We start from the raw sequence: 22,078 nt of genomic DNA, 5'->3' as shown, positions 1-22,078 counted from the left end.
GGCGATCATGCGGTGGACCTCTCTGACGAGGCTTTCCCCATGACAAGACCTGCCTTAAGGCAGAACACAAAGTTTTCTATACACTGTAAGCACAGATGTAACTTGCGATACAGAAGACTAAAAACCGTTTTCCTGGAAACGTTTGGATAAGATCTCAGACAGCACGTCCGTAATGTGGAGGTGTACTGTTGCGCTATATCATTAGCTGATACAAATTGGTATGCAGGATGTTACCGATTTATGACCCCTATTCCATTTTGCTTTAATGGCAGAAGGGAAAGGAAACTGCTGTTGACCCGTAATCAAAACTTAAGCAACTGAAAAACCGACCTTTCGACGGTCTTTGAAGCGGTCATCTTCAGTGTGAGACTTCCAACACCATGAGAAGAACCGCTGTGAAGACGCTAGAAACACATTTTCCCATAAATAAGCAGCCTAACACTCGAAACAATTTTACTCGAGCTGACGTTGCTGTGCAAGCGTAAGCACTTCGGCCTGTTTCACAGACGTCTCCAATTATTCATTCGATACCATTTTCCATAGACTCATTCGCTTACCTACTGTCTCTACAACTTCCTCATCCTACAATTTGTATGTGTTACCTATTTCAATTTCTTTTCTGTGTAGCGCCAGGCCTAAAATGCTTACTCTTCAGACTTCCCACATCCACACAACTTCGTTTTAGGTGTGTTCCCTCCTAAGTATATTTTCGTCAGTGTCACGTCGATATTTGTCAGTAAACCTAATTATCTTGAAGAACCTTTTCTCCGATTTGAGGTTATCTGCTTTTGACGCCCCCTCATGTTTCGAAAAACTTAAGAAATTGTTTCCTAGATAACAGGAATGCTTCACTACCTTATTCATTCCACATACGCGCGCGGGCATGCGCACGTGCGTGTGCGCGTGCGTGCGTGTAGGGAAGGCGTGTTTCCGCTCCCCAGCTTGACATGTGTACTTAACACACAATATTTTGGGACGCTTTCTATTTGGACTACACTAGAAGGTAAGGCCTACGGGTTGGCCGTCTGGGCTCCTTATTCTCTCCAACGATATCATCCCATTTAACAAAGCGTATGCATCAGGATAACGACAACTTAAAAATATCATAAAGAAAATTTCTCTTCTTCGACAATAGCAAACTTTTCACCATAAATATTTACAGGTTGAGAAGGGAAATGCAAAGTTGGTAAGCCACAGCCACCTCTGGTATATGTTTGAACTGTTTTGCAGATACACAGTAGCCAAATCCTGATGCGTCCCCTTTCAACTGCTGAAGCAGATGCTGTTTAGTATCAGTACACGTTGCAGTGAAAGGTAGAGGAGAACAGTTTTGCCGTACAAGTTTCCTCGGTACCCAACAAAGCCGCCATGTTCGAGAAAATATCTTCAGTAGTTAAAAATGTTCACACCACACTTTTTGGAGGGCTAACCTGAGCATCGAGTACATTTACCCTTTAGATCGACCATTTTTAGCAATCTGTTGAAGAAAATCTTTCCCCAGACAACTGAAGACTAACGTCTGGTATTACCACCACCACGTCGTCGTCACATCAACGACGACGACGACGACGACGATAATGATGATAATCTCAGTCGGAAAATGCAGGTCAGTCAAGCACAGAGAGATGAAGTTTTCTTTACCGTAAGGGTACTATTCAAACGTGTGGGTGTCCAAATCTCAACAAGAGGCGCGACGAAGTGTTGTGCGGAACATTGCCTTACGTCGACGAGGTGCTTAAAACTATACATCCATTATCGACATCGGACAGTTCGTTCACGATGACATTGCAAGAGGAAATGGAATAGTAGCCTTCGAAAGTAGTTTCTGAACGCCCTTCCTACAAAACTGTGTCCCATGTGAATTTTCCTTGCTTCGAAAAAGTGAATACTCTGCTGAAGAACGAAAGCTTACTTTCAAAGACGAGGAGCTACTGAAACAGAGGAAGACGGTCAGTGCACACTTGGAAAAAGACTGGTTTATAAGGGTAAAAAGAGACAATACTGAGAATTATTTTAAACAAATGAAGTAAACGGTGCTTTATTCAACAAACAAAGCACTGATTCAATTTATGACACTGAAGTGTATATACGAGTACATTAGCAGACTTCACCAGCATAGTGGAAAATAAAGAATTTACAGATAACTCAGGCTAGGAGTTTCCGTATCACCGAAACTATTCTCCGCAATCCTAGAGAAAACTTTCTAATTTTTAAACTGGGAAAACAAAGATGGAATATGGGCTAACGTAACCTATTCGAAACACTTTCTTGGTGCGATGACACTGTACATTTTGTTTTTAGCGCGCATAAAGTAAATGCCAACAACGATTGGCAGCATTTGATAGAAAAAGGTTGAAATCAGATTGGAAAATCATTTATATCTTTTGTAGGCACACGTATCGAAGATTGGAGTAGCACGTTCGCTTTTAGTGCAGAAAAGGTGTTTCTCGCACATTAGCGACAGTAGTAACCTAAACAGCTTACTCAGTACAAATGTTTATTGCAACTGACCATTACATGTAACTTTGTACAACTCCTATGGATCTACATCGTTCAAAAGAATTACGGGAATACGTGTACCAACATCCGATATGTTAAATCTATTTCAATAGAGACAGTATGTAACGCCGGAAATGCATATACTCCTATTTCCATCTATTGTACTATTATTTTTTTCCTTGTTTTGTTACCTCAAGATATGACATTTCTGTCTCTTTATATATTGTAATTGTTTTACTGTTTGTATATATATATTTATGCACTCATGTCGATGTATAATTGGTTTGTTTCGTAAATATTATTTGTATTTTTACGCTGGGTCTTGCCTAGGGAAACCTGCTATCGAACGATTACGTCGATAGGTCGTGTGACGAATCAAAGTGTGTAGGATCTTTGGTAGTGTTAACTCTGCCGCGTGGAGCGCGGGCAGAACAGTGGGAGTCTGGCGGGAGTAGCGAGTGGAGCAGGTGTGTTGTGTGACGCTCCCGAGAGTTGCCGCGCTTTCGGGGTTTGGCAGCATGTAATTGCGCTCGACTCGCGATGATAGTTTCTGACATGGTGTCGCGGACGGGAAGCATTAGCTGGCGCACATCAAGAACCCGTTTCGCCTGGTGACCGTGTCGAGAAGAAGGCGCGCCAACATCCAGCTTCTGCAACAGCGACGGCCGACAATGAGTGACTGTCGCCACCTCCTCGATCGACGGCTTCAAACCTTCAATCAACCAACAAGGAAGACTAAAAGCACGTAAAGTTTCAGAACTGTATGGCAGACCTCAGCTTTTCAAATTGTTCCATTTGCCTCGCAAAATTACAGCAACTTAGCATGAACCTTTGTTGCTCATTGTCCCGATTGCATTGCCAAGCAGAGTCCCTTCCTTTTCCGAAATGAACCCGAGTGTCGTTGAAATTCAAACGCCAGCATTAAAATAATATAATTAGATTTCACTGCTTTAATTTCAAAGTTCAGTAGCTGGCTACAATATTTAGATTACACAAGCACAAATTAAGAGTGCGAGTTTTGTTATCGTATTTTAGTTGCCTGTGACTGCAGCTCAGCTTGGTACGTACTAAATTTTACTATTGTTAATAGTTCAGAATCATTTAATTCAAGTTCAAAGTAAATTCTCTTATTTCTAAATTGCGTAGATTCAAGTAGCTTTTGAAATGATTGTTGAGGTAGTCCAAGACTAACCTTATTTTACTGAATGTCGATGTGCTTCAGAAAGAAAGCTCACTATTAACTTCAGTCACTAAATTAACTTTCGATTTTCCAGTTTTATTAATTCTTTTGCTAAATTAAGTCAGAGTGTAGCGAAATTTATTACTTCTGACAAACTTTCAGTTTTCACACTACACGTGTCAACCTTCAGTTGCCACGCTTCTAGTGCTAATTATATGTGTAATAACCTTTCTTTTTCAGTTATTATAGTAATTGTCCATAGGACTGGCGACCGTAATTTCCCCCAAATCTCAAATATCTAATTACCGCTAGTTGATTGTTAACGTAACGGCCGCACATTTACTTTCTTTATTAACTTTATCTCTATTTCAAAATTAATTTCCACCAGTTTCACTTGCATTTTTCCTTTCATTTAGATGTAACCCTTTCCTCCCTCTTTACCGACAGGTTAACTTCGGTGACGATTGCTTTTCCAAAATTCCCATTAGGTACACGCGGTTTCATTTTTCACTGTCATTAAGGTCGATAAGTGAGGGGGAGGTTACAAGTACCTGTGGTCTTATTACATGGCTTGAGAACTTCGCTTTCAATGTAGGCAACAGTTAAAAGAATTCGGCTTCTGTTGGCTGTGTTATGTACTAGTGTCACGTGATACGCCAGAAGGAAGTAAGTTACGTTGTCCCAGTGTTTCCTTAGCATTCTTATTTCATCGAAGAAGGATGGGCTTTCGGTCGTGTTATTGCAGATGACATGCCTCTCTGTGTATCAAGCACAGAGTGTGGATACGCTACAGGGAGAGGGGGTCAGAACACAATGCGAGTTGGAGAAGGTCGCCGACGCATCACAACCCCACATGAAGACCGATATTTGGCCATGTCTGCGTTACGGTGTCGTACGGATACCGCCAGAGTACTGAAAGACGATCTCAGAAGGGTCACTAGAGCCCGCCCCAATGACACATCATCTTGCAGGTCGCCTTCAGTTCCGCCGTTCCCTTGTCAACTGAAAACTGCTTCGTCACTGGTTCTGACACAACAATGTGGTGGCCGTGTTCGTGTGCGGTGACCTGTATTGAGCGGTACTTGCCAAAGTTGTTCACGAAATCGACAGATTTCAGAGGTTCTGTGATGATGTAGGGAGGCTTCAGTGTTGACAGCGATACAGATCTTGTCGTTATCCGTGGTCTCCTCGCAGCCAGGCAGTATATTGAACAGATCCTGTTGGACCATGTGGTGTGACTGCTGGATTCCCTCTGATTCCAGGACCTATGTGGCAGGCGTCAGTAGCGATGTCTTGCGAAGTCTACAGGCAGAAGTAATGGAATAGCGAGCGGTTAACGCGACGTAAATCCCATCGAGCATTTCTGAGACAGGCTTGATAATCGTATTCGTCATTGTCCTGTTCCATCACAGACTCCCCAAGAACTCTCATGGGCTCTTTCGGAAGAATCGGAAAGGATACCGCTGACTGACTTCCGTGGTCTTACATAGAGCATGCCACACATGTGTCTGGCAGTGATAAACATTCACAGAGGGCATACACGTTACTGAAGCTCTGAAAGCCCAATGAAGGGCACCCATGATGACGGCATGAATGATTGTTTCCACTTCGTTTTCGACACCTCTAGGGCATTTCAGCTCTTTTGGTGTTAACGATCGAGGATGTAATGATGTTTTGTTGTTTGCGTTACTTGTGAAAAGGAAAGGTGTAATTTGGTAACATATCCAATCCTCAATAACTGGTCAATGGAGTATGGCAGACATCTAAAGTAATGCTCCTCTAAATCTTGAGTAGTGTATTTAAGAAGTCTACAACAAATTATACTGGCAGATGCGATTGACTCATTGCTGCCATTACGACTGTCAACATATTCATCAGTCCGCCAGTTACGGACTCAGTCCTGCAGTTCAATCCCCCCACGATCTACTCAGGCTTTTTTAGCAACAGGAAGGATGCGTCTTTTTTTCATAGCCGTCAGACTTACGAGTAGTTTGATGGGTCCCACCACGAATTTCTCTCTTGTGCTAATCTCTTAATCTCACAGTAGCGTTCACCCTACGCCTTCAATTATTTTTTGGATACATTTTAATCTTCGTCTTCCCTTGCAATTCTCCTCTACAGCTCCCTCTAGAACGGTGGCTGTTATTCCTTGATGGATTAAAGCATGTCCTATCATGCATTCCCTTTTTGTTGTGTTTTTCCTATATTCCTTTTTTCGCTCATTATGTGAACATACTTATTCCTTATCTTTATACATCTTTATACAGCATCACATCTCAAACGTTTTGATTCTCTTCTCTGCTGATTTTCCCACACTCCTTTATTCAATACCATACAATGCTGTGCTTGCCTTAAAAATGGTAAGTCCATTTATATCGACATCTCTGGTGTACAGCTATAGTCGTACCGTTTGGGCGCTATATGAAGACTTTTCGTGCAATGGCTGTAGTGAACAGCGTTACGGCTGCTGCTGCGTGGAGAGCATTTAGGACAGAGTAGGGCCGACGCTTTCCCGCAGTGCTGGCATCAATCCTCGTGTTTTGTACTTATACGTAAGCAGAGGTGACACGAAAAAACTGGCAGCGCTAGGAGACGGATAAATATCTTCCAACTAATGACGATTTTCTGATACTGGCAGCGGCAGCAGCAAACAAGGGTCTTCTTATCGCAGAGAAACAATAAGTGACACGGGAAGGGTGCCAATGAGCCTTGTGACAGAATGCATTCATTATTCACCGTTAATACGTGATCCACAGTTTGTAAATGCAGAACGCAAATCGCTGAGTTTCCGTAAAAAAGTAAAATACAACGCACCAGCAAAACTCTATGTGTCTGAAGAGATTATAAAATGTAGAACGACCACGTTATGAAATTGATGTTTCAGGGAGAGGTATTACTCGAACAGCGAGGTCATTACTATAAGTAACAAATGTTACGTAAAATCCGTCTTGAGTGCAAATTTTTTTTATTCCTATGACCGGTTTCGATTCTGAATGTACGGTTCATTCAGAACCGAAACCGGTCATATGAATAAAACAAATTTGCACTCAAGACGGATTTTAAGTAACATTATAAAATCACTGATTGCTGTTATCCCATAAGACATTATGTCTGTTTTTGGTTAGTAACAAAGGTTAACTACTCTGCGCTATCTAACATTGCGTGCCTCTGCGCTTGATCATAAAATATGGCGATATTTTAATATGCAGCAGACAGCAGGAAACTATTGGAGGGGGGGGGGGGGGAAGTATCACCTTAATGTTTAAGAAATTGATTTGGTGTTTACGAATCCGCCATCTGTGAAATGAACTATTTCGTTTTGTTTGATCATACATCCACGTTCCCTATAAGTTAAGTTCTAAGGACATGTACTGATTCAAGTAAAAACACACTTTCTGTACATGTGCCTCAGGTAATTTCAGCCTGAACTGGAGTTTTGTACATTTTTATGTTATCAGCATTTCATAAGTTCTCTGGAAGATACCAATGGATCCCACACACCTTAGCGGTTTTTCACTCTAATTTGAACAAGAGTTTTGTAAACAAACTGCAGTATCATTGTCTCCTTTGTTTTATCAACAGCTGCATTTATATGACCACTCTTCTGTATTATAACCCACACTCTGCTGCGACCAGACATTTTAATGGACATGAATAACTGAAGTTAGTCATTTACTTTTGTGAAGTGTGCTACACGTCTCTCGACGTGCACAAATGCAGATTTCTAAGCATCAAGAGCTAACTGCCATGTACTGCACTACGGCATGTTGACATTTTGATCACACCTACTTCCCATTGCTGAACTGTTGTTCACGCTTGCACATACTTAACTGTGCCATCTGCATGAGGTCTGAGAATGAAATCAATTTTGATCGTTAAACCGTAAATGCATAACATGGATAGTGGCCCTGTCGCTTATCTGTCAAGGTGGTCTCAAACTAATTACCTATTAGACATACCCTCAGGGCGTATTTTATGTAGCAGGATCTGGTACAGTTCAGAATGGAAAGTTCCTTTCTTAAGGGTTCAGTATCTCTATCGGTAAAAATAGGATCACTTTGTTGTCTGTCCGTCGGACAGTTAAGAATCCTTCCTCTCAGTAACTGGTAAATGTATAAAGTTGAAATCTGTCACATGCTAAGGTCTGTAGCCACTTGGTAAAAGTGTTGCGCTTGCAAGTCAGTGCAATCTAAAGATACTGTCATTTTTGTCTCATATTTCGATATATTGCCAGCATCGATATAGATATCGATTACGGGCAAAGATTCCCGGATTGGATGAACTATCCGCATACATAATTAAGCTTGTACGGAACCCTCGATGCGCGACTCCTATTCGACATCATCAGGATGTTTTATAGCATTGGTATGTCGAATTAGCCTCGTTACCCGTATTTGGGCTTTCAGGATACCCTGCTTGAAGAGGAAGAAATGAGCTTCAACTAGCCTGTGTCTCCAGAACCCGTAATGGTTATTCTGACGAAGGTTGCAGTCTGCCAGATCGTGTTTTGCCGCAGCTTACACTTCAGAACTCTGTCGTTCACCTAAAATGATTTAATAAAAGCATCGAAAGCCTAACTGAGGAACAATCTACGTTAAACCGCTGAAGCCGTTTTTTCGACTGTGACTTCATTAAAATTAACACAAATTTTTACAGTAACCACTACCAGGCACAAATTGGGGGCGTCTTGCCTAGATGTTGACAACCATGTTTCGAGGGAGGGGAGGGGAGGGGGAGGATTGGGCAACAGCGGTAGATAAGAAATATTTGCACGTTAACCATATGGCAAACACCTGCTCTGTGCGTTACCGTTAATCAAAATTAGCTTTTGGCGGCAAATTTCCTTTGAAGTTGCAGCAAACTCATTTTGTTGGATACATTTCGTGCACAGCACTGTGTTATGTATCTTTTTTCAGACGTAAACTAGAACAAACTCCTATTTTTCTATGTAAACTATTCATATTTCGTGTCTCTGGTTACTTTATTTCGAAATATTAAAGTAACTTTGACTATTAACGAAAAGAAAGGGAGTTCAAGATGAATCTGCCCTATGAAGCTGTAATGTAGGAAACTATCTACTCTTTTTACCGATTAGTTTTTTACAATCGCTTGAGAAAACTTGCTAAGCAGCCGGCGTACTGGTACACCTTGACTGACGTGTTAACCAGTTATCTGTGTGCACCTGCAAGTAAGTGCATGTAACTGCAATGGATGGTGGAGGGAGCCAGCGCACCGTAAACAGAATTTTTTTTTTATATTCTCCCATTGACAGTGAGAAAGCGCGCTTCTTCCTTCAGGAAGTTGAAAAAAGATAACGAGGAAGCTACATGTTGCAGAAAGACAAAACAGGCACGGCTAAGTGGTCTGAGCGGCTTAGCTATGCTGAGAGGTTCCCCCCCCCCCCCTCCCCCACCCCCCCCCAACCCCGCCGGCAGACAACGCAGTAAAGCTCTTGAGGTGGGTAGGGGGGTGGAGCCAGCTCTGGCAGCGTTCCCACGGGTCACCGTGCTGTCCGGGGACAACAAAAGGGCCTCAAGGACAGCCGGCTCAGCACGCCGTCGCCTGGGGCTTGACAGCGCTCTCCGCCGGGGGCTCTGCGCACAACTTTGGCACAAGCTCCTTCCACATCCTACTAGGCTAGCGAAAGACGATGCGGTGGTGCTAGCGGCTTGTGCCACAGCGACTGTTACTTTGCGGCCAAAGTTGGAGACTTCGACGAAGGCTGGCGCTAATGGATGGCCTGATACCTCTCAACTTGAACAGAGATCCGACAGTAGTAAGACGTTGTGGACACGCACACGAATTCCCTGCCCTCAGGTAGAAGGGCGCCAACATATATTTGGCCAGACGAAAGATCTGCATTTTGGAGGGCGGCAACTGTGTGCCAGAGTTTTGAAACACTGTTGAATCTGCTCACAGTAACATTTACAAATTTATGAGTTATTTGAGAAATGCACTGACAGAAACATTCGGCTTTACCAGCTGTCCGAGGATGAATGGTCAGTATACAGGGATACGACATACGATCATTGAAGCAAAAAGTGTAATAAAGATCGGTTCTAAAATGCATACCTTAAGAGCTCTGAGCACTTTATTTTCGATACTGTGAAACATCTCTTCTGCTGCAAGGGCCTTGCATATTTTGAAAGGAAGTATTACAGAAGGAAAAAAAAAAGTGGGAGAGTTGTCCAGTTAACATGGGCTCTAAAATGCTCGTCTTAAGACCTATGAGCACTCTTTCAGTAGAATAGGCGAAAATGATTATGTGCTCATAGCTCTTAAGGAATGCATTTTCGAGTCCATATTTACTACACTTCTTGGCTTCGAATAATCGTTCCTGTCATATTCCTAAATTCTGAGCATTCCTCCTGGCCCATCTTGTATTATACTCTCCGCTCCGGTTCTCTGACGAGAAAAGAAAAGAAAGTTCTGATGAATGCGAGCAGGACTCGCGCACCGTGGGTTCCGAACTAAATTATGTATGCAGATAGTTTGTCCATCACAGGAATCAAGAATTTCGTCAATTCTTGCCTGTTATCGATACCGATACTGACAAAATATCAAAATGCGACAAAAATGGCGGTATCTTTTGATTGTTCTGACGTAGAAGTTTAAATTTTTTACACCGCCAAGGGACCGCAGACTTAAGTATCTGACAGATTTCAGCTCGATGCGCCAACCAGTTCCTAAGAAAAATGGTACTTAACAGTCGGACAAGCAGACAGACAAACAAAGAAGTGATTCTATAAGGATTCCGTTTTTACAGACTGAGGTACGGAATCCTAAAGCGCAAATACTCATCCGTAGCAAAATTGTGCAGTAACGAAACGATGAATGGATAGACAGCACTTATTGAACTTTGTTTTGTATGAAACTTAAATGCTATCGTTTGCTTAAAAATAACTTCTGAATAAAAGTACTTCTAATTGAACTCGTTATTACTTACCGTCTTTTCTTTCCTTCTGTCCATTAACAAATTTAAGATAATTTACATTTTTATATTTATAATTAAAATGTAATAGTCAGTAACGTATCACTGCTACAGATCTACAATATGGTTTACTGACGTGTCACGTGGAGTGGCCAACGGAAAAAAATCACAGGTCTGCTTCTAGTTGTCAAGTTAAGAGTAGAAGTGGTAAGGACATTTATAGAAAATATGAGGCTGCGGGAGGTTGGACGATCCTTCCGACGAATTGACCATGTCGGACCTGCTGGCGTTGTGTGTACAAGGACGGTACGCTTTCTTGTCGCCCTGATTCCGAACGGCAACAGCAACCCAGCCACGCTTGAATCTCCGCATCAGATGGGCAGCGTTTACTGGCGACACGTTAACCGTAGCACAAATTTCTATCAGTGTTGCACCCAGCATGCCAGTACTGCAAGAATTACTTGCTATAAGTGCGACTATCAACAAGGCTGTCGCTTGCCATGCTCTCTTACATGCCTAGTCATCATCAGGCCCCAATACATCGCACAGCGAAAGGACGTAAAAGAAGATGGTGTTGCTCTCGTATATAACCAAAATCGGACAAAATAAAGCACAATGACCACGCACCTTCGGTGTTTGTTGAGGGAACACTGAACATTGCAGCCTGTTCTGGTGGCCATCTCGTTTCAAGCAGACGAGTACTTCAGCAACAAGGCAATGCATATGCACTCTTCTCACGTTACTCAACGCGTTCAAGATTTTCGTTTAGTGCCCTGGCCAACACTAGTGATATACTGACCGCCACTGAATGTGTATGGGCCATCACGGGAAGGCGCCTCGTCTGGTTTCCAATACCAACCCAGCAATCCTTCACCTACAGTAACAGGCAAAAGTTGCGTAAAACACAGTCTCCCAGCAGAGAGGAGGTACTGAGTCGCAGATGAAAGTCTGTAATATTTTATGAGCAAAGCACGTGATAGACCTAAGATGACAACTAACACCTCTGTTGGTCTCTGAGAATGATCACAGAATTGAATTCTAACTAGAGGCGGCTACACACAGTACTGAAACAGTTGTCCAAGGGCATCTGTCCATATATGTACGACAATGTTGTTATCGCCACGTCATGTGTGAGAACTATGTAAAGAAAATATGAGTTATTTACAATCGGACCACTGCTCTAGGGTATTCATTTTTTAATTTCCATTAGTACGTATTGCTGCAAAGGTCGTACGTGGTAAGCAAAAAGCATACAACTCCAGTCCAAATTAGCAATGCGTTATAAATGAAAAGTGTTGATTCCAACCGAGGTGCAGCCCGAGTTGAAATTTTCCCTACAACTTAAGGCCCGTAACAAGTTTCCGATATTGACGATAATGTATCGATTGCAGGAAATGGTCACCAATTTTTTTCAAGGCTTTTAAAACAAAACAAAGACACTCTAGATTTTAAACGATTATACTGAACCTCAAGCTGTTATGTTGAGAAGACTTGAGTGACAAAACGAAATTTGCTCAAGGTTCAACTATTCGTCATTACTGCGAGGTTCAATCTGTTGTGAATGTTCATTTTGATGTCCCGAAAGCCAGTGCACCATTTTAATTCACTTTTGACAGGCAGTGCCAAGACTTAGTATAACGGATTAGAAAAAGCACTCGTTAAAACAGAACGACCTCAAAGAAACTTTTGCCCAGTTACTGACAAGAATTTTGCTGTGTAGATGTGTACAAGTCGTGATTGTGATGACGCTGACGGATTTTTACTGTAACAAATCGTGCTTTATTTCCAGTGCAGCGCCCCGCGAAGGTAGTGAAAAAGCTGTTACAGGACATAGCTTGAAAGACAACGATTCTTTCCTGGATAATGAAAATTTCTTGGTAGTCCATGACAAATTTTGAACTTCGCCTTTGACACAGTTTTCTGCGTAAAACTTCATATTTTGCTATACAGTATTACAAATTCTCCGATACCAATAGTTCGGAGAGAGAATACTGAGTGATCAACCGTGAACGTAACCGCTTTCGCGGCGCGCGGGACACGGGTTCGCAGTAAATACAACACGGTTTGTCGCGTATGCTATTCCTAACATACATAACATAAAAACTGCAAAAGAAAATAAACTACAAACTATATTAAGCAAGGAGATGCTGAAACTGTCTCCCTTCGTCGATCAAATATTTCTGACATCTGCTTGGGAAATTGCTCATTACACTCTGCAGTTGTGTCTGAGAAATGGCAGCGATTTCTTGACGAATACTTTCTGTTTTAATGTTCCCCATATATAAAAATCGCAGGAAGTTAAATTGTGGGAGCCGCAATGGATAGCCGCACGGTCCAGGGCGTCTTGTCACGGTCCACGCGGCTCCCCCCCCCCCCCCGCCCCCCGTCGGCAGTTAGAGTCCTCCCTCGGGCATGGTGTGTGTGTGTGTGTGTGTGTGCGTGTGTGTGTGTGTGTGTTAGCGTAAATTAGTGTAAGTCAGATTAAATGTAAGCTTAGAGACCGATGACCTCAGCAGTTTGGGCCTATAAGATGTAACCACAAATTTCCAAATTAAATCTGGGGAACGAGAAAGGCTTTGTTGTTAGTGATAACTCTACCTTGAAACACACAACGAATTTCCTGTAATAAGGACTAGGCTAGCCATACGAAATTCCATTTACTGAGAATTTCTAGGACATGTTTCCAGAGCATGTCCACTGTTAGCCAGACTTCCTTCCATGACTACTGTACGTGGTTATCTATGTTTACTGTCAACAACACTTCCCGTTTCACTAAAATAATTTAACAATCTACGAATCGTACACTGATTAGGAAACTGAGCATCAGGAAATCCCTTTCGAAATACTCTCCTTACTGTACGCGGTGATTCTGTATGCCCTTATGAATCTTGCATGAACGCTCTTCGTAGAATAGAATGCTTGTACTTCTCCATTTCACTTTAAAGACTTTCATACAATACACAGAACTGTATCGCCTTACAGACACTTGCTATCTGCGCGAGATATCTACACAACGACGCCGGACTGGAAAGGAAATACACTCCCCGCCTGCCCCGCCGTGGCTGGATATTGGCGGGCGTAAGAAATCACCGCCAAGCGGTTGCTTTGAAGATTGATCACGTTGTACTTTGAATCCCTTACTGGCAACGTTGGCAATAACAGCTGATCTGTTAACTCTTATTTGTAATGATAATTTTAGTTTTAGAACTCTGTCCAAACAAGACTCGAGCCAGGACGACTGTCTTAGGAAAAAGAATTATCCGCAGAATCCAAGTATCTCTCGCAGAGTACGTGCGTTGCGTAGGGCCTATTTCACACCTCTCCTGCAGCCGTCTGTAAGGCACCGTGTATACGGCCGTGGTACGGAAAACCATACGGCAGCTTTTCACATCTACGCTACATGGGCCGTTGTCCAAACAGCACACGGCAGCCGTGAAGCTGCCAGACATTCCCATAGCAGTTGACGGCTGCCGTGTCGGTCGCAACGTGACTTTGTGGTGAGGGGTCAGTAAATATGGCTACCTTAACATCTTTCAAGTAAGGCAAGGCATTCTTCGCGGCAGCACCAGTGTATACATCAGTTCATTCTTTCTACTGCTATTTGCTTCTCGTAGGCCCACAAATGGCTTGGGAAATAAATCATTGATGGATTAATTTCTTTAGTAGAAGAACAGCCATATTTGTGGGACAAAACTCTAGAAAATTAGAAAGACAGTATTCATAGAAAAAAAAATGCGTCGTTCGATGTATTCGAAGCACTGAGTGCACTATTTCAAAACATGACGGGCAAGGGAAAAAAATGAAGATGGTAAGTTATCCAACGAATTATAATGTGCCCACTACAAATTATTATGACGTTGCCGTAGTATTTTTATTTCACTCCCCTGATAGTCGCAGCTAGAAATGTATAGGCTAAATACAGGGGTGGAGGTGACCTCACGTTGACAGTTACGTGTACCTGAGAAGTTTCCGACATTACAGAGGGTGGAGAAAAAAACACGGAAACAGCGCAAACACGACAATTTTCACTATGTATGAAAACCGCTGGCGTTCAAAACAACTTCCAGTTATCTCAGAATGGATCAATGCAGGTCCTTTATGGAATTGAAGGAATTCTTATACCAATATTGCTGCAAAATAGTGGCAATTTCAGGTAACGATGTTCGAGATGGCTAGAGATAACGGATTCTTCTCTTCCAAGTAGATCACAAATTCGCAATAATATTGAGATCCGGTGACAATGGTGGTCAGGGAAGATGTGACAATTCATCCTCGTGCTCACAAAACCAGTCCTGGACGATGCGGACTGTGTGAACAGGGGGCTTGTCGTCCTGGAACACAGCATCACAATTGGGGTTGGAACATTATACCATGGGATGGGCCTGATCGGCCAAACTGGTCACGTGATGCTTGGTAGTAATGCGAATTTGCAGAGTAACCATGGGACCCACGGCATACCAAGATTGGCTGCCCAGATCATCACCGAACCCCCGCCATGTTTCACCCTTGGGACGTGAACGTGGCCAGGAGTTGGAAACAATGTGACGTCACCATTTTTCCCTCTGACGGACATTTATTTGCATGACTGATGTGTGTCTTTGGAATGCCACCTCGCCCTACAATTCCCTGTTAATGGAGCTCCACTCGTGTTACGGTCCCGACAGGGTTCGCGAGCGCGATATTCATTCAGTTCTGTAGTGACATTTGCACTTGTCAGTCATATTTCTATCACAAGCCTCTTCAACGACGTCCATCACGATCACTGAACACACATTTTCGCCCGCTTTGTTACTTAGCGGATGGTCTTTTTCCGAAATCTCTGTATCTTCGATAACGTGTCTCTTGAAACATCAAACACTTCTGCTTCCTTCTGCGTTCGAATTCACTTAGCTCCGACATAACGCACTTACAACTACGCTGAACACTTGCGCGTAAAGACTGGGCCACCGAACGACAGAGACTAAATCGGCGAAGCGTTGGCCGCCAATGTATTGGCGTTCGGCCACGTGGAATCGCAGTTGGCTCTGATAACATGACGACGTGGCTCCCGTATTTTTGTTGTTATAAAGTAGCGTTTTGATTAAAATTTCACCGGACGATTTTACGAGGGAAAAAGAAGAAGAAACGACGCTGATGGACATTATCTCAGAAAAAATACGGAGCACTGTGGTGGGACAAAATGTCCGACCTGAAATCTGAATTCGAATATGGGCCGTTTCATATTTTTTTTTCTTCTTTTTCCTACTGAAAGCCACAGGTTTCGAACTGTTACTAACCAGCTACGCAGCCCTAAAATTTCCAAAGGCAACGCCTGTTTTAGGTGAGCTGTACCTGCAGCAGGAAATTAATAGTCATTCCCAGTTTTGTTTGTTTCTCTTTGTCATTCAAGACAAAAAGATACCATTTTCTTCTACACGCCGTGTATGCCATTTTCTAATAGCCGAGTTATTTCCCGCCAGACGTTTAGTCTGTTCAGATTGTTTTTATAATCGCAGTTCAAAGATACCCAGAAACATTCCCATTCATGATAAAACACTATCAGCTTTAATGCTCCCTCCATATTCCACTCTATACTACACTATTTTTAAACACAAGAAACACACACCCTTAGCGAGAGCACGCATTGCCTGCAGTGGGTACGGCGATTGTTTAAACAAGTTTTTCAGGACAGCCACAAGTCTCACTTCAAATATTATACTGACTGGTTTCTCTCTTTAACAGCCAACCACTGTATTTTAAACTGCAAGTTACAGAGTTTGTGATGGTGCTCTTATTAAATTAAAGAGCAGAACCGGTAAATAAAACAAGCTAAGTGCCACTTGTGGCTCTCCTGAAAAACTTACACATCCGTTCTTGATAGGAAAACGAATTTTCGACACGGCGTCCATATTAGGACAGGGGTCCAAACACCATCCAACCGCCAACGCTTTGACGTTCCCGCCAGCAGTCCTTACCGCAACCAAGGTCAATCAGCACGGACAACCGCTTCGTTGGCTCCGTTTTGCCGCCCGTACACACCAAGAAAACATCGCCCAACACAGCGGTTGGCTGTGGTTCGTTGGCCTAGTGTGTACACGCCTTAATGGTCACGACTAAAACTTGCAGTGTATTATTAAGGACACTGTACAGGTGCCGTTCATGGTCAAATAAAACAGTACAAACTGCATACTTGATTAACACCTGCATTTATGTTCAAGCATGCATTTTTCGTGGTGTTTCCGTATTTTCGTCCAAACCCTCCAGATTTCCTGAACAAAAAAGCTATAATATGAATTTTTTATGGACATCAATTTTTTCCACCAAACTCTGTGCCTATGTCGGTCTTTTGAGCTGATGCGACAAAGAAGTATGTACTTTAACTCATCCAAGATTGTGTTAATTAAAAGTTATAATATGCTGAAGTCGCAGGTTTTCACTCTCCTACCGAGCCATGTCCTAATCTCCACATCCCAATGCGACAAGGACTTGGATCTTCAAATGGACATCTTTGGAGAAGTCAACACGAAGGGAGAAAAGCTGACGCAACCATGCCGGTATTGTACATGGTTGGGGAGACGAGGTTTACACCACAAGTCAAAGGAGTTAATGTTCCACCAATGTACCAGAACTGCCACAACGTTTCTTAATCCACACGCATATACCTGCGTGCGTTTCTTGACTTACAATTTCTGGTGCGGCTAAACGTGCATTAGCATAACGTCATTTCACATTCCTTCTCTGCCTAACCACTATAGGAACTATAAATTAAAGCCCATAGTAGCATTTGTTCACGTTCCGTTTCGCTGAAACTGGGCTGACAGATTGGGAAGGAATAAAATGGAGCTACCGTGCCTTGCAGAACAGCAGTCGGAAAAATGCTTGAAACGTGGTATTCTCGGCACATCTTGACACTGTGGATCTCGGAACAATGAATTCCTAACGATTTACGAAATGGAGTGTCCCATACGTCTATCTCCAACTACCATTCCGCGTTCAAAGTCTATTATTTCTCGTCATGTGGCCATAACCATGTCGGAAACTTTTTCACATGAATCGCCTCAGTACAAATGACAGCTCTGCCAATGCATTGCCCTTTTATACTTCGTGTACCCGATACGATCGGAATCTGTATATGTGCGTATCTCTATCCCATGATTTGTCGCCTTAGTGTATGTCAAATTCACCTTCACTTGTATTTACTATTTTTTACAAGTTTTCACTTTAAGAATGTGGAACTTCTCTCGTAAGTTTTCTCTCACAAATTTTGTGAATATCTTAAACCTTGTATTCGCGACTATACTATTACATAGTTAAATGTAGCTTTCAGTTCCAACAATCTAAGTGCAGGTATGTTCACACTGCTGTGCCCCTCTTGGCCTGTTCAGATCACGAGTTAGTAGTTAACTGATTCAAGGGCATTAGTCTGATGTATTTCGTCCCCTAACATTTTACTGTCCCTCTTTTTCTTTCTTTTTTAGCAGGTGAACTGATAACTTACCAAGTCAAAACTGGTCATGATACTATTTTGTGACCGGAGGCTGAGAAATACAATTAAGAGAACTTCGAAATAATTAAAAGAACTTCGAAATACTTCCCCATACACCAAACACATGGTCTACACAGCAGCGAAGTCATTTCAACTGTGTTCTCCCCCCTCCCCCACAAGGATGCTAGCCCAGCAAGCCATGGAGGATAACTTGAATGAAGCTCAAAAGGTTGGAAGAAATGAGTTCTAGCACACTGTTTTGAGTCGGCTGTGACAACTGATCTATGGGAAGGGCTGCTCACGGGATGGAAAGATCCAAGTTCGAGACCCAGGATGGCATAGTTTTAATACGCGAGGAAGTTTGAACGATAATTTTACTAAGCATATGGTGTACCTGCGATACGTCGTAGTTGGGGAATTCTACCACTGAATACCACAAGACCAATTAACACTCTAGCTAAACTACTATATTAATTAAAAAATCTGTTCTGCACACAGATAGCCAACACGCTGCTTAACAATCAAACTGAGAGCTTTCCATTACTATCTTCACTCTGCGAGAGGTGTCAACAGCTTGAAGGCACTTCAGCTAGGACCTACACTACAGGTTGAACCACCGACATTGACCCACGTATCATCTAACGACGGGACGGCTGATGCCTGCCACTAGGGCTTGGCTAATCGTTCTGCTCATACGCACTGGGCACTTTCGTCTTACAACCGTAGCAGATCGACACTTTAACATGTACGGTTCGTGTTCGGCTACCACACTAGTGGTACTCACCGAGCGGGTGAGCGCCTCCTCGTCGACGTTGGGGTTGTCGCAGGCGACGAACACCTGCCGCATGAACGGCTCGCTGTTGCGCGCCACATCGCCGATCCCCGTCGCGTCCGTGGGCACCGTCCTCCAGCACACCACCTGAGAATCACACCACAGCCTCACCGATACTGCTCTAGAGTGTCCCTCGTAAAAAGATATTAATTAAAACATGGAAAACACATGATGCCATACAATTTTCATCTACTGTCTCACAATGAAGTCTTCAATACTGACGATTTTGTCCTACCTCGGCGTCAGCTTTTGCAGCTCCGTCTCATACGAAGCGGCAAATTAGCGATTCCAACAGTTCGTGACAACAATCTAGTCGTCTTCAACATGGTCAAAGCGTTTACCAAGAAGCGTACGTTGAACTTGAGAATGAAATTTAATTTACGTCCGAACGTGGCATGTCCCGACAGGACTGAGAATGATAAAGTGATCCTCAGTGGAATACAACATGCAGTAAGCTCAACATCTGTCTGGAAATCGTTGAACATTAAACACAAAACCTGTGTATTAGATGCATTCATGGTACTTCACGTCACAGACTGCAATAGATCTCACTTATCGACCGCATAAATTTAACAGGATCTCCTTTCATAACATAGGTGGCACTTATAGTTCCTTACAAAGACCACGTGTATAGAAACGTAGTATACACTGCACTAATCGAAACTCTGCGCATTACTGAATACACACAGAATAAACGGCTGCAATAAAGGAGTTTAGGCAGTTTTACTACTAAAGGTCCTTTACGTAACGCATCCTAGTACGTGGGGGCGGCTAGATTCATTTCTTTAAATTTCTTATCTAACACGTTTCCACAAGGTGTGACAGTCCTATTTGGCTTTCACATTAGTGAAAGACATAAGTCATGATATGAAATGCACATGGTTATATTAATCATAAATGCTATTCACGGAAGACACATTATTCCCGTATCCACCAGTCTTTTACCGAGGAAGAAGAGTGACGTGGTGTCACGCTGAAATTTCTCTCACCAGGTAAAATATCTTCAAGCGGGGGCGACGCTTTTCATGAACTCCAAACGGAATCAGCAAATCAACACCTTTGTTTCACGTCCTCAAAACAAGGCATTCGCCGACGCCAAACCATCAGAAATTAGCGCACTAATCCGAATGTATCTTGTGTTATCAGAAAAAGGTATACGTTGTGGAACTGACAGCGTATGACATCTGCCATACCAGGAAGTACTTTATCTCCATTATGTTGTACTATCAGAAAAAGGTATATTTCGTCAAACTGTCAGGTTATGACGTTCTGCTATTCCATGAAGTACATTATTGCCACCTTACTTTTTTATATCAGAAAAGAATGTATCACACGTCTTTATTTATCGCTGTATCTTGAATGAAGAGGAATTAAAACTTCGTAAAATACTGCTTAACGGAGGAATTCGGATACTTTATGCAAACTAAAACATTGTGAAATACTAACGACTAGCGGCATTACCAAGACTAGGCCTTAAAATGAGGTCACCGCTCATAAGCACACGTTTACCTAAACCTGCGATAAGTCAACGAGTAACATTTGGGTGAACACAGTAATTAATTCACTACATCAACTAATACAAACTTAACTACATGGAAACTTAATCCCTTCATTTAGGCTCTTTTTGTGGCATAAGAACAACAACAGGAGATGCTGGCGTTCGTACTCAGTGACAGGGTCACATTTTTCGTCATCACGAAAATGACACTTTGGTGCAAAAAGAAAATCGTTCCTTCACAAAGTACCAAACTGCCACAACTTTAATCTGAAAGAAATCATGATATACCAACGGTAATCAGTCCATTCGTAGATAATCTATTTTCGATGTTTCGGTCTGGACCTAAGTGATTTATTAAAACTTTAATGCACCACCTGATCAGCACATGAGTAAATAATCTTCAGCATAACAGAGTTCAGCTCAGGGACTAATCGATTTTTTGTTGTTGTTTGGCATTTCATGTTTTACGGTGGACTGCTCAGGTGCGAGGGATTTTCAATTACACTTCATTGCTACAGTTACAAGAGTCATTCGAAAAATAATGCCTCGTACTTTTTTATATTGACTGAATGTCCATTAGAGATCATGTTGCTGTAGTACTAACTTTTTATTCTTTCCGGTAAAGTTATAGTGGTTTCTTTGTCTTGGGACAATTCGAAGCAGCAGCAAGTATAGTTCCGAAGTGGAATCTCTGTATAAAGCAAATGTCCCACTGTATTCCTCACTGTTGAATAAATTGCACAAGTTAAAATCTGTCGACACTTACCAAAGGTGTACAAAGACGATAAAACAGGCGAGTGTAATGTGAGACCGGGGGGTGCTCCGTTTTAATAGTGCTGCAACGGATGCGCAAGACTAGCCACGTGCCTCTCATAATGAACAGCGTCTCTATCAACTTATCGGTGTAATCTGAGGATTATGACCAAGGAACTGTGTGCACAACTGGATGTAGGCTGTATTGTCGTAGATATCATGCAACTTTGGTTATCGCTATGGCTATGGCTGTGGCCGTGCGAGTTGTGTCCCGCATCTGCGGGATGCTTACATAAGATAAAAAAAATAAAAAATCAACGAATGGAAATTCGTTGAGGCCTGTTGGACGAGTATGTGACTGACTGTGACAGTTTCCTGGATACAATCATCACGTAACATGAGACGAAATGTCGCCACTGAATTCGGAATCCGGAAGGTCCATGGAGGGATCGCATGCGTTTTCTCCACAAAGGAGGAATTGCAGACGCAGCAATCTGCAGGCAAAGCAATGTGCACAGTCATTTGGGATAGGCAGGGTGTGGTTCTTCTGCCAGCCTACAACAACTGTCAAGCCAGAACTTCGCAAAACGACATCCGACTAATCTGAAAGACCGAGTTTTCAGAATCAGGCCAGAGAACAAGACACACTTCTGCTTGCAAAGAAGTAATGCCAGACCCCCCCCACGGATCGTTTTGCGACCATAAGCTCATAGCCAAATTTGGTCGGACTGCTCTACCATATCGACCTAACAGTAGTGATTTAATGCTTCATTTGATCTATGAGAAATCCAACATTTTACATACTCAGATCTCTGGTCAGTTCGATAACACAGTTGTTGGCCTGAGCTGGTTCATGTTTTTACGATCGCGGCAGTAGGCACTTTTTGTTCGTCTTCCATTAACTTTCATAACGACATGTG

The 22,078-nt window shown here is 42.6% G+C and overlaps 1 protein-coding gene across 2 annotated transcripts in view; it reads right to left on the bottom strand.

Moving 5' to 3' along the window:
* LOC124712048 (glutamate synthase [NADH]) overlaps nt 1-22,078 on the bottom strand; it is a 386,910-nt gene that overhangs the window by 182,088 nt on the left and 182,744 nt on the right. For both annotated transcript variants that reach the window (XM_047242338.1, XM_047242339.1), the window contains exon 5: nt 18,860-18,994. In XM_047242338.1, the coding sequence (XP_047098294.1) occupies nt 18,860-18,994 (135 nt within the window). The remainder of the gene's footprint in view (nt 1-18,859; nt 18,995-22,078) is intronic.

This window comes from Schistocerca piceifrons, chromosome 8 (genome assembly GCF_021461385.2).
Source record: "Schistocerca piceifrons isolate TAMUIC-IGC-003096 chromosome 8, iqSchPice1.1, whole genome shotgun sequence".
NCBI classification, from domain to species: domain Eukaryota; kingdom Metazoa; phylum Arthropoda; class Insecta; order Orthoptera; family Acrididae; genus Schistocerca; species Schistocerca piceifrons.
The sequence above is the reverse complement of the archived record's forward strand: the minus strand, read 5'-3'. Positions and strand labels throughout refer to the sequence as shown.